This window comes from Carettochelys insculpta, chromosome 11, assembly GCF_033958435.1.
Source record: "Carettochelys insculpta isolate YL-2023 chromosome 11, ASM3395843v1, whole genome shotgun sequence".
Classification (NCBI taxonomy): Eukaryota; Metazoa; Chordata; order Testudines; family Carettochelyidae; genus Carettochelys; species Carettochelys insculpta.
The window spans coordinates 1,292,501-1,304,984 of record NC_134147.1 but is presented as its reverse complement, the minus strand read 5'-3'; the positions used below and the strand labels follow the sequence as shown (position 1 = coordinate 1,304,984).

The 12,484-nt window shown below is 45.7% G+C and overlaps 1 protein-coding gene across 2 annotated transcripts in view; it reads right to left on the bottom strand.

The window, feature by feature from the left end:
• Positions 1–582: 582 nt before the first annotated feature.
• The window catches only part of RBM5 (RNA binding motif protein 5), a 19,597-nt gene continuing 7,695 nt past the window's right edge, over positions 583–12,484 (bottom strand). Inside the window, exons 7-25 of one of the 2 annotated variants that reach the window (XM_075006166.1) lie at positions 11,989–12,072; positions 10,219–10,279; positions 9,971–10,033; positions 9,553–9,713; positions 8,746–8,843; positions 8,149–8,236; positions 7,812–7,889; positions 7,653–7,725; positions 6,367–6,452; positions 5,918–6,002; positions 5,616–5,707; positions 4,931–5,092; positions 4,530–4,676; positions 4,375–4,446; positions 3,549–3,728; positions 3,249–3,323; positions 2,178–2,275; positions 1,969–2,098; positions 583–1,150 (exon numbers count right to left, since the gene is read on the bottom strand). In XM_075006166.1, the coding sequence (XP_074862267.1) occupies positions 1,025–1,150; positions 1,969–2,098; positions 2,178–2,275; positions 3,249–3,323; positions 3,549–3,728; positions 4,375–4,446; positions 4,530–4,676; positions 4,931–5,092; positions 5,616–5,707; positions 5,918–6,002; positions 6,367–6,452; positions 7,653–7,725; positions 7,812–7,889; positions 8,149–8,236; positions 8,746–8,843; positions 9,553–9,713; positions 9,971–10,033; positions 10,219–10,279; positions 11,989–12,072 (1,959 nt within the window). In that variant the 3' untranslated portion in view covers positions 583–1,024. The remainder of the gene's footprint in view (positions 1,151–1,968; positions 2,099–2,177; positions 2,276–3,248; positions 3,324–3,548; positions 3,729–4,374; positions 4,447–4,529; positions 4,677–4,930; positions 5,093–5,615; positions 5,708–5,917; positions 6,003–6,366; positions 6,453–7,652; positions 7,726–7,811; positions 7,890–8,148; positions 8,237–8,745; positions 8,844–9,552; positions 9,714–9,970; positions 10,034–10,218; positions 10,280–11,988; positions 12,073–12,484) is intronic. The other variant, XM_075006167.1, reaches the window with a different exon arrangement.

Below are 12,484 nucleotides of genomic sequence, written 5' to 3'. Positions count from 1 at the left end.
TGTGCATCCAGGGCTCCCAGAGGGTAACTGTCTGGAGAGGTCATGCTGTTAGTTTTAGCATGTTAGCTTAAGCAAAACTAGCAGATCCAAGTCCACCCAGGGTGGATATAACACCTCCCTCTGGAACACAGACATGCCCTAAACATCAGCGTGTTCCTAAGGGTTCACCTGCAGGTACACTGACGCCCCTGGTGGATTTCAGCCACCAGCACCAACACTGCAGGAGGAAAAAGCAGAATGCTTACACTGGTCACAACAATAGAGGACCAGGTTAGTTGACAGTGCCAGTGGTCAGAACGGAGCCAATAAAACAGCTCCAGCATTGATTAGTTGAAGGAAACAGACTATTCGCTGTAGTGTCCTCCACCTGAAAACTTGAGAATCAGGAAAGAGACCAAAAGCAAGACGTGGCCAAAGCTGACAACATCCACCACAACAAAACTGAGTCAGGAAGTTGCTGCAGCCCTTGAGGATTTGAATATCCTTCACCCACCCCCTGAGAACCAATGACAGGGTCAGGTTTGAGTGTATTTCTTCTGGAAAGGAGTCAAAACCAGAAACTGGAATCAAAATCTTCAAAAAGTCTGTACAAAGGTGTATCATACAAAATGTACAGGGAAGTTGTGCCAAAACCCAGGAGACAATACAACAACAAAAAAAGCAGACAGTGTGAAAACTACAGCTAACACAGCCCTGATCTGCTCGAGGCCCGGAGTGGTACTGAAACTACACACTGCGAACACAAAATACAGTATCTTACAATATGTACAAGGAAGTACAAAGATGCAGCATCCCCTCTGGCCTGGCCATGAACTCTCCAGCATGAAGGTATAGCAATTCAGACAACCCATCATGGAAGTGACATGCTGGAAGGGAACAAAGTCCAAGGGAATGAAATGGTTAATTCTAACCCATACTCAGAACAGGGCAGTGCCACCCAGGTCACAGGGTTTAACAGTCAGTTCCAGATAACAGACAAGTCAGGAGCTTCGCTGCCTTGTAAGCCCTGAGGGTGTCGAGCTCATCATTCCATCTCAGTGAAGCGAGCAAACATGGCTTTCCGCACCGCATCCTTGTATGAGTCAGCTGTGGAGACACCGTAAGAACTCCCCTTGGCTCCCAAACCAGCTCCTCGCATGCGCACCTGAGCCTGGAAAGGAAGAAGCACTTAAGTGTCCTGCACCCTGCATGCACTGGAGTAATCCCTATGCTGGCTGCTTAGGGACTCTCCTACACAATGTCTATCAGGTTAATGGTCACTTAGCGAATGTTAGGAGAGTAGAGAGGAGACATTTGTTACATTCCCTTACAGCCACTTAGGCCCTTCAGTAAATATATTAGGAGGCCTGTCTCTGGAAAAGGCCCCCAATAACGCAAGGACTACATGCTTAGGTCTAATCTGTTCACACAGCTGACCTGACACAGGAAATGCACCCTAAGGGGCGGGGAGGATACACCTGACATGTTTGCCAAGCCGATATTCAAACAAAGCAGGGCAGGCCCGGCCCACCCCAGCTAACAAAGCCAGAAAGCACATCAGAACCCTGATCATGGAACTGACCCACATCGGGAAAGTACAATGGGACAGGCACCTCTAGCCCTTGAGCACTTCCAACTCAGAGAAAACTAGACTGTGAATTATAATAAACATGGTTAAGTGCAGCCGGTTCTAGCCCTTAACTTAACCCATGCTGCACAATGCGTGCACAAGCTTACCTTCCTGTTCAGATGGCTATTCAAAATAACATGCATGCTACCCACTGCACACAACTGTGGGACAGTTTCAGCAACCCTGATCCCACAATAGTGCAGGTATTTGGTGATGGTGATGTTTCATTCCAGCTCTGACCTTAACTGCATATACTTTACTCCAACAGTCAGGAAAATACTTCTTTGGGGCATCAAACAACCTCCAGTGCAACCAGCAAAGCCAACAGATCTGATTCATACAGCCTAACCCATGCTTACCTCAATGGGAGCTGTGATACCCTGGCATTTCCTTCCCAGGCCTGAACCTTCCCTCCAGCCCATGGCCTGGAGCATTTTGTTGCCAATATTACTATGGTCAATACCATCCTTAGTGGGCTGCTCATAATTCCTACACAAGAGAAGAAAGCGTTAGCTGAAGGAAAGCTGCATGCTCTAGAAAGCTACCACCATGCCCAACAAATACATACACTGTGCCAGCATCAAACACCTTCTTTCGCTTGGGCTCAGGGGGTTCCGGGATGCCATACTTCTCCCGGCGCTCAGCTGCTCTGTCTCTGTATTTCATCTGCAATGAGAAATGTTCCACGGGACTGAGTGCAAATGGCTGTAAGCGGGATGCCACTGCCACCACCAGGCAAGTCAAGAATTCCCCATTGACACTTTGAGAAAGCAAGAGCTGGTGACTCAGTACAACAGCAGCACACCCAGTTTTGGGGGAAGTGTCTAAGCCTGCCTCAACCATTCAGTCTACAATACCAGGCATTAGAGATGCTGCTTTTGGGGCATGCTGAACATTAAGGAGAAACACTTTCCCTGCATGTAAAGATCCAGGCTACTCAACTGTGCGGTTTTGCAAAGATCAGTAGTTGGGAAGATCCACGGAAAAGCCCATGACTGATTCTAGACACAAATCGGAATCTATCACGCTAAAAGCTTTAGCTGTAAATAGAGAATAGGAGCCGTGTGTTTGATGATGCATTTAGCACAAGGGTTTATAGTCACTCCACTAAAACAGAGGGGGCAGGGCTGATCGAAGGGCTTCCTCTTCTCCCCTCCCTAGTGGGGGCACTGGGCCTTAGAAGACGATCGGGCAGGAACAAAACTGGCTCCTGACCACATCTGAGTTATGCATCCTTGGAGGAACCCACGGTGGGGCAGAGAGAGTAGTGACACTGGCGTGAGACTAACAGGGCAATGAACAGTTATTTCCCCTGAGGCCTGGCAAAGTAACCTGAGCACAGCAGTTGCTAACATCCCCCACCCCTCTTCCCAGCCCACTGCAGAGTCTTGCCTCCGGCATGAGAGCCCATACAGAACAATACTGCCATGCAGCAAGGAGAGAAAAGCCCACTTTCCCCTGCCTGGCATTCAGGTCTGACTCACTGGGAAAATCCACAAGCTTGCCACACAGCAGGTATTTAGCGTAAGCTAGCTCCTGACTATTCTCAGCTGGTGACATGTCACTAGAAAGAAATATCCTATCCATCTCCAGCGCATGCTCATCTCTGGATCCCTTGTTTTGCCAGAGGGCCACTGACCTCTCTCTCACGCAGCTCCAATGCTTCAAGTTCCTGCTCCGACAGCCTAGATCTCCTGTAGATATCCATGTTTTGCTGTATCAAAAGAGAAAGGTTTCATAGTACATCATGTTACAACAATGCTCAAGGAGGCCACATGGCTGCTCTGTTTTAGGACAGTAACACCTTGCTGGCATAGCTGACCAACAAAAATTGGCATTTCCTGGTACAAGCAATGCCATGCTACCTTGAACGCCTCCATAAAACACTACAGCAAATGGCCACTTCAGAGATGGGGGAGGCTCACACATAGAGTGTTACCTTGTGTAGGTCTGAGAGCTGCTGGTGTCGAACCAGGGCATCTTTGTTTGGAAACTGCCTCCTACAGAGCAGACAAGCAAGTTTCTTCCAGTCAGTCAGCTTCTCCTCCTCATTCTCAATTCTTTCCAGTACGTCTTCCTCATTATCACTATCACCACTGTAGGCAGCCACCAGGCCACGCTGGAAGGCAGACAAGCCCACCATCAGCACAGGGAACACTGTACAGGTGGCAAGACCCTCAATGTTTAAAGACTGCCCATTTCTGCAACAGCCAAACAACTGAAGGAAGCGCATCTGCTCACACACAAACTTCCTCATACAGCAGGACAACAGTCATCATGCAAAACCTCGTGCCCCCATCAGTGGGCACGACCTCCCAAGGCAGCTCCACAGGCCAACATCAACCTACCTAGAGCCCTGCAAATCCACACGTTCATTTTATGGCCACAGATGTGCACATCTGTGCACCATGTTTGCAGACTGCATGCAGAAAAGTTTTGTATAAACACAGGCATCTAGCCGTACTCTACATGTGGGAATGCAGCAGTGTTATAAGAGCTGACCTGCCACCGGACTGACTGAAGTGTCTGTAGGGCCAGTGCTAACACCTCAGCCTTTGTTGTCTCTTGCAGATCAGGTGAGACTGGGACCCTCCCACAACAATTCATTGAGGGGAACAGCCCATGTCACCATCTACCTCTGAATTTCAACCAAATGCCTGTGCAGAGCGTGCCCAAGAATTACCCCTTCTCCAAGCCGCTCTCAAAAGCTGGTTGCCAGGCTCCCAGCAGCAGCATGGTAATGAGCTGTATGTGTACACACTTACTTTGAGAGGATTCTCCTCTTCTCCATTCTTTAGCACCTCTGGCATGACCTGCTGTCTCTCAGACAAAGTGCCCTAGAGAGAAAAAAGAGATAAGATCTGGGCTCTGTACAGCCTGCCCTGCCCTGCCCTGCACACAAACTCCTCCACATGCCCACCTTTTTCTCAAAAAGGGCAAAGCCAGCATCTGCTGCTGCCGACTCCCTCCTCTCTTCCTCCCTGGAACAGAGTGGCTGAAAGCTATTCTTAAAGTTCTCTTTCTGTTTGTTCAAGCTCTTTGCCCAGCGCTCCATATCTTTAGCTATCTGAAACACAAAAATCGAGGACTGGATCAGAAAACTCACTTTTTCAACTCCTAGGACTTTGGATCTAGTTATTCCAATATTTCTACTCCCTAAACAAGGTGTCAACACCCCCGGCCCCAATCTTACAAATGGCTGAACCCAGATGTCCTGTTTCCGAAAGAAAGCGGAGTTTAAAAGATTACCTGTGACCATCTAAGTTCAAGACAAGCTCACAGATACCCCATCCCAACTGGGATCTGATTTTATCTCCTCACCTGCTGAGCTGTTTTACTCTTGGGTTTCTCTTTCTTCTCCTTCCCTTCTTTGCTAGAAGGTGCACTAGTTTGCTGGTATGTTACCCCTTCTGCAGCAGGCACATACGTCTCTTTTTCACCATCCCAGTAAAGATATTGCTGGGTTAGGGCATTGTAATAATACTGAGAGTAAAAGGAGGAGGGAGGGGGAAAAAAATCAGTCATCCATCTGAGATGAGTTAAGTGTATACAAGGAACAACTGCTATTCCCCAACTGAGGAATGTTACTGCAGTATCCCAAATTTCCACTAATGAGTCAACCAAGTGCCAGCCTGTTCAATCCATGGCTTGCAAGCAGACACATTCTAAGACAACCCTTCTACTCTCCTTTACATCATCTTCAGGGACACCCCACTAAAAGCTCAGAGGTAACCAAGTTTAATCAGATACTACAGGAGGCAGCAGACGCATCAATAGGATCCATAATTAGAGGCCTATGCTTAGCTGGGTCGTCTGAGGAGACGAAAAAGCACTGACAAACTGCTGCACTGCAGGGACCACACAGCAGCCCCGAATCACTGTTGGGGGTATGTGCGTCTTTCTTTATTGTACCCCCGACCAGGGATGTTAGTTTTACTCAGAGCTTAAGAGGCATGAAACTAAGAGACCCCAAAAATTACAAAGAATAGGAAGAACGTGCGTTTACCTGGGAGTTGGGATCATAATAGAGCCCTGTTACGGGATCATAATAATAGCCTGAAGACTCATCATACTGGTAGGTAGATGTGTCAGGGACAGCTGTAAAATCAAGATTGCATTTGAACTGAAACGGGCACCTTTTAGTCCACTCAAGACAACTGTGATTACAGAAAAGGCTATAAAGCACTGCCACCTCAGCCACAGGCTGCATCCCTCTAGCGATATCTTCACTGACAGCAAATGAACAAGCATCTCCTGCTACACCATCAGACATGCTTCTGCCAACAAGAGAGACTCAACTTTGCTTACCGTATTTGGTGCCAGGGACCACACCGGTTGGGGAGGTTGACTGCGCCTGAGTGCTAGTGCTGGTGCTAGGCTGTGCTGTTTCAGTCTGGAAAGAATTAAAACCTCATTAAGGTCACTGCAGGGTACATGGAAACCAAGGCAGCAAACCCAGTCCCCAACAACATACTACTATTCACACCAGCTTTTCTTGACACACATGCTCCATGTTCCCAAAAAGAGGAATCAAAGCCAGAGGGGCAGGAAGGGCAAATAGCTGCCCTTTTGCAACTAAAAAGAGTTTCCTGATAGACTAATCAATCTAGAGAGACAAAGCCAGGTTTAGTGAGGCACGCCTCCCTGATTTTGCTACATACTCAGCTGCAAAACAGCATAGGAATGCCCCATGACTGACTCCAATCCCACCTGTGCAGAAAACCAGTCGCAGGAGCACTGAACAGTTCTGTATTTACCGAAGAGTCTGGCGAGTTGGGCTGCTGATTATACAACTGAGGGCTCTGCGATACGACAGCCGCTGTAGTGGTGGTAACTGGAGCACCTGCCAAGGTAGTTTGTCAGTGGATCAGTCAACTTATTTCTGGCACTCTGACAGCACCTGATCCAGGGCCAGAGTAATTCCACTTGTGTTCATCAGCTCCTATTATGTCCTCCAACAGCCCCCTTGGGCAAGAGCTTCCACAGAAATGTCACAGCTAACGAGTAGAAAATTCAATCTACACTGAACCTTAAGAGAAGGTGATACAAAGAGACTTTCGGGGAATGCAACAGTTACTACTGCATGGTCAATACACACACCACCTTCCATTGGCATGAATGTCAAGCATTTACTATGCCAGAAGGCAGCCACTTTGCCTGTCCCCAACAGTAATTCCTGGTAAACAGCTACCAGCATCCTAGAGTTTGCTGGAGCAGCTCACATGTGGCCTTGAGACAAATGCAAATCAGAGTTCTACAGTGGAATCCACAGCTATCCTCTGTTTTAAATAAGCTGCAGCCAGAAGAGACTGGAGGTCCCCTACATGGTCCATCTTGAGCCATCCTGGGTTGCCAGAAATGAGTGAGAATGAGGTTAAACTGATGACACTAAATGAGATTCACTGGATTCTGCAGTTAATACTGCTACACAACTCAATCCCCAACCAAGTAACAGAGAGGGAGCCGTGCTAGCCTATATACTATCAAAACAAAAAGCAGTCAAGTAGTACTTTAAAGACTAGCAAAATACTTTATTAGGTGATGAGCTTTCGTGGGACAGACCCACTTCTTCACACCACAGCCAGACCAGAACAGACTCAATATTTAAGGCACAGAGAACCAAAACAGTAATCAAGGAGGACAAATCAGAAAAAAATGATCAAGGTGAGCAAATGAGAGAGTGGAGATGGGGGGAAGGTCAAGAATTAGACTAAGCCAAGTACGCAGACGAACCCTTATAGTGACTCAGAAAATTCCCATCCCAGTTCAAACCATGTGTTAATGTGCCGAATTTGAATATAAAAGCCAGCTCGGCTGCTTCCCTTTGAATAATGGTGTGAAAGTTTTATTTCAGTAACATGCAAACTCTTAAGTCATTAACAGAATGACCCATTCCATTAAAATGTTGACTAACTGGTTCGTGGCTCTAGAGTGTGTTGATGTCTCTTTGTGCCCATTAACCCTTTGTCTAAGGGAGTTAGAAGTCTGTCCAATATACAAAGCCTCAAACAAAGGCTACTCTGAAGTGGAAAGATGGTATTACCAGATATAGTAGTTGCATCTGTGTCTAATGCTCCAGCCTGACTCTGGTAGTACTGCTGATAGTCCTGTGAGTACTGTGAAAGAAAGCAAACAAAGGATCTAGTTGATCAGACCTTTACTCAGACAATGAATACAAACACCCAAGACTAACATTACCCACCTGTGCATACTGAGTATAGCCATCTTGTCCTGGCTGGAGGTAGCTGTAGTCAATGGTGCCTCCTTCTCCACTCTGAGGCTGAAAATTTCAGCAGAGGATTTTTAATGAGATAAGTCAGTGCCTGTATTTGACTGTTTCTAAAATGTGGTAATACTGAAATCAAGACAACCAGCCCATCAGCTGTAGTGACCATTCCCTTCCCTAGCACTCTGCTCTGGACCTCCAAATAGCCAATTCAGGAATGCTGTGCTGTCACTAGTGGGACTAAGCACTCTCTGGTTTCATGTCGGCAAAAGCATGTGCCAGTGTATGGAAGCTCCCCCACTCCACACCCTACCTGGGTAGATGACCACTGAGCGGCAGCAATGGCTGTACTCGCCACAGAGAAGGCGCTGACCCGGTTACCGTCTGGGAGAAGCAAGTCTCTGAAAGGAGGAAGATCAAGTCACATGAAAGAGCTAGTGTGATTCTCTCTCAGCTAACCCCATGCAGGAAATCTCCCTGCATTCTATCGCTGCAGGGGATACGCCCATCACCCTACACGTGGTCTCTACAGATGCTTACAAATGCCCTCTCAGGTATCCCAGCTAGCTAAAGTATAGCATGGCAAGCTTGGCAGGGGAAACGGCTACGGTTACTTTGAGACTCACTACTTTGCAATCCAGAAACACTGAACAGAAGCTATTCTGAGTAAATACGTCTGCATCAGTTGAAAGAAAGCCAGTAGCAATAGCAATGAGAAGGGCTTGGAAATGCAGAGGATACACAGCCAGAGGTGATAACCCCTATTTTCCCCTCATATGACATGATAAAGAACATGTAATGGCATACACCGATTAGATGAGCAGAACCATTCTGTCAAACAGATAAAACAGGCCACAATAACACCTACAAATCTTAATAGAGGCAGGAAAGGCAAGTGCTTGTAACTCACTTTCTGGCACTTTTTGCAAAATCAACACCAATTGTTTTGCCATCAATTTTCAACGGTGGCTGAAGACTTTGCAAAATCTGTAGCAATTGAGATGCATCCTAAAAAGATAAAACGTGTCATTATGGTACAAGCTAGAAATGGGGTAAAAAGGATAATGCTGAAATGAAGATTCAATGTTCATCCCAACTATGTACTAAAATGCAAATCTCTAAGGAAAAGATGAGTAAGTCGCATAATATTTGTGGGTAGCTAGATATACGAACATTTCCCCCACTCCCTTCAAACTATAAGGGTGAATTATATACTTGAAAGAGACAGCACTGACCAAAACTATGGTCTGTGGACATGCTCTGAAAGAGTCCCAGATGCAGGCCCGTCAACCCACCTTTCCCTCCTGATGTGCAAAACTCAGGGCTTTTCAATTCTCAACTAGCCAAACTGGTCTGTGAAATGAGGTTTGCAGGGACGTACCTGAGAGTAGAGTCCATGTTTTCAGCATGACAAGGACAGGATTCAAACCCTGTCTACAGAAACCAGAGCACAGATCCCACCCTCAAATACCACAATGCTTTCTTTCCCCTATATGGGCATATTTAATGTAGGGGTACCTAGGTGGTATGTCACCAGGAGAAAAATGAGGGAAGAGACGAATCATTAAGTGATGTACGCACTGTTACAGTGAACCAGGGCAGACCAGGAAATAGTAGCCAAGGGTCTAATTCTCTGCTTCAGCTTTACAGATCATGGTGAGACATTCTGCACAAGTCTTTTCATGTTTTTAATTCAAAGCGCATATTAAAACCTCACCATTGCAGAAGACAGCTGCACAAACGCAAAGCCCCTATTTTGCTGAGTCTGCTTGTCTTTGATAAGGCGAATGTTATTAACTGCCAGTGAAGCATATGGAGACAATGCTGTCATGATGGAGTCCACTACTGTGTGGGGAGCTATGTTTCGTAGAATGATGGCTGAGTGAGAGAGAGACAAAGGATTATATCTATTACATTCATAAAAGCTCCTCATAGTACTTTTAGTTACTATGAAACCAATGATTGTTGGAAGGTCCGGCAGCAAAATTACTCTTAAAAAAATTTAACATCTCTTTTATTTTGAATAGAAAGTGAAATTATGACAGGGGACCACAGACAATTATCAGAATTGATATATCCCTAGATAAATCATTCTAACACACGCAGTCAAAAAAAAAAAGGGCGGAGAGACTTACTATCACAGTAGTAATCCACAGACTGGACAGCCTCTGATCCTGGAGGTACCTCCTGTTCTGAATCTTAACAGGAAAAACAAGAACTGCTGTTAATCATACAGCCCAGATCTTTCAGAAAGGTGCCCAACGTTAAAACAGACACAATGAGCAAGCCTAGAAGCTGTGATTCCACATAGTTTCCAACTGGGATGGGAAATTTACCACGAAACAAGACATGCTAAAAAAAAAAAAAAGAGAAAGTGACTCACCAAATTTATCTGCTCCACAGCGGAAGCATTTTAACCTTCTCCTGAAGTTGTATAGGCAGCACTAGGGGACAAAACAATCGTACTGAGATTTTACAGGGTTCATACCCTATGGGGATACTATGAGATGTCCATACGATGCACTGTATGCCTTCAATATGATGCTGTAAGTCAAGAGACTGAACATGCCAGATTAGCATCACTGCCATGTAGCAAAGCATTGGTACAAAGGTAGCCAACAGTGATTCTGCCTTAAAGTACTCAGGTATTTCTAACTTCCAGTCTATGATCCCAACCACGTTTTATTACAGGCTCATGACTGCCACTATGCCACTCCTCTCTGGCAGTTCACAATGTGCATACTTCCTTCTTAACTAGACACAGTCTAATCTGTTGTCGATTTTTGACAATTCAGTCTTGGGCAGCCCAGACTCCACTGCAGATTACATGGTGCATAGGTTAATATGCAGCAAGCACCAGCTGGTGCAACACAGCTAGATTTCCATGTGGTTAACCTATCTAACTGCACAAAGCAGAGAACTAACTGTTCTGTAAAAGGTGAGAAAAGCTGAAGAGTGAGGTAATGGTTGGCTGGACTCAAAACCTCTCAGCACAGCTGTAGATAAACAGACACAGATTTCAAAGGTTTGGAGCTCAGTGGAACAGAGCAACCCAAACAGTTCTTCAGAGCACAAACATGATGCACCTGGAAGATCTGAAAGCTACTTTTCTCCATTAGTACCTGGAATTTGAGCCTAGCCTACCTTGCTGCAAAGTAGCATGAGAGTTAACTGCCACATGGACGGGGTCAATGAAGTCTGGCCTCCAGATAATCTTAAGACTTATTTACTCAAGTGAGAGCAGATTTACTATAAATTGCTGCTTAGAAAGACCAACAGGTCAATTTACTCAAATGACAAATATCAAATATACTATTTAAATAGCAGATTGTTCACAATGTAAATTGGTACACAACATAAACATGGACGGAAGCTTTCTTTGGTGCCATGAAATGCAAAAGGTGCCAAATGCATGACCCTAGAAGCTGCTCAAACCATCACAGCATGCTGCCTAAGGGCCAGCAAACTAGTTATGCTACTGTCCTCTTAACAGTGTTTCATTAAAATGGAGGTACAGGCAATATGGATACAGCAGTCTCTTTTTTGTTCTCACTGACTCATTTCCACTTTGGGTCAACGAAGAACATGAGTATTTACTACTGAATAGTAATCTAACACTGGGCATGGCTATTACGTCCTACAGTTGCACTAAGTCTGTTATGGTAGAGGACTATGAAATTCAGAGGATGAATTCTTAAATCTGATATCAGATGATTGTCACGTTAGCACATGTCCTTAGTCCTATACTCAAATCATAGATCAGAACTACCAAATCCAGACTTGTGGCCTTTCTGGAAGACAGGCTTTAGTTCAGCCACAGGTTACCTGGCCCAGTGCAAGAACTGGTGGGTAAAATTCCGCAGCCTGTGTTAGGCAGATCACTTTACAGTAGTCCCTTTTGGCCACTACCTATGAATTGCTGCCCATATCACTCCATGTCTCCAACTGAACATTTCCTGGTCAAGGGATGTATGCTTTATTTAGTCAGAGGTACATGATACGTGCTCCTCTTATTTTGTTCCTTACTATCATCTCATCTCAGGGAGTTAAATACCTGAACGTTTAACCTCTTTTCCCACATCATTAACCATGGGAAACAGACCAAGACCCCAAGGTGACTGGAAGAACTCCGTGCAGGAACCTTTCATCTTACCTTGTTACAAAGCCAGTCTTCAAATTTAGGCCTGGGGTTGCTGTAGTGCATTGCAATCTGCTTCCCTTGAATCACCAGCTTTTTCTGCAAGAAAAGCGGGTTGAGTTATCTCTGTATCAAGGCACACGTGTCCATTTTCCCATGGCAGAGCACACTTCGGAGGAATCAGTGCTCCTGAATTAAATGGACAACATATGGGGAGGATGTGGAGGACCAACCACCGCCACCTACACTCTGCCCATCCAATCCTGCAGAGAGGAGGACGTGGGCAGTAAGAGAATGGGATGTGGAATAAAGGTAAACAGAATCAGGGAGTGTCGACCAAGCTGCCAAATACTAAACACGGACATGGAACAAGGAGGCGTCTCTGAGGAGTCCTAAGCCTGCTGCTTTCGGTAATCGCCAGATTTTAGGAGTTTCTTTCAACCAAGTATTTCTATTTCTGGTGTACCACTAAGCAGCTTTCTAACCGTGTCCTGACTGTTTCACTTCTTAC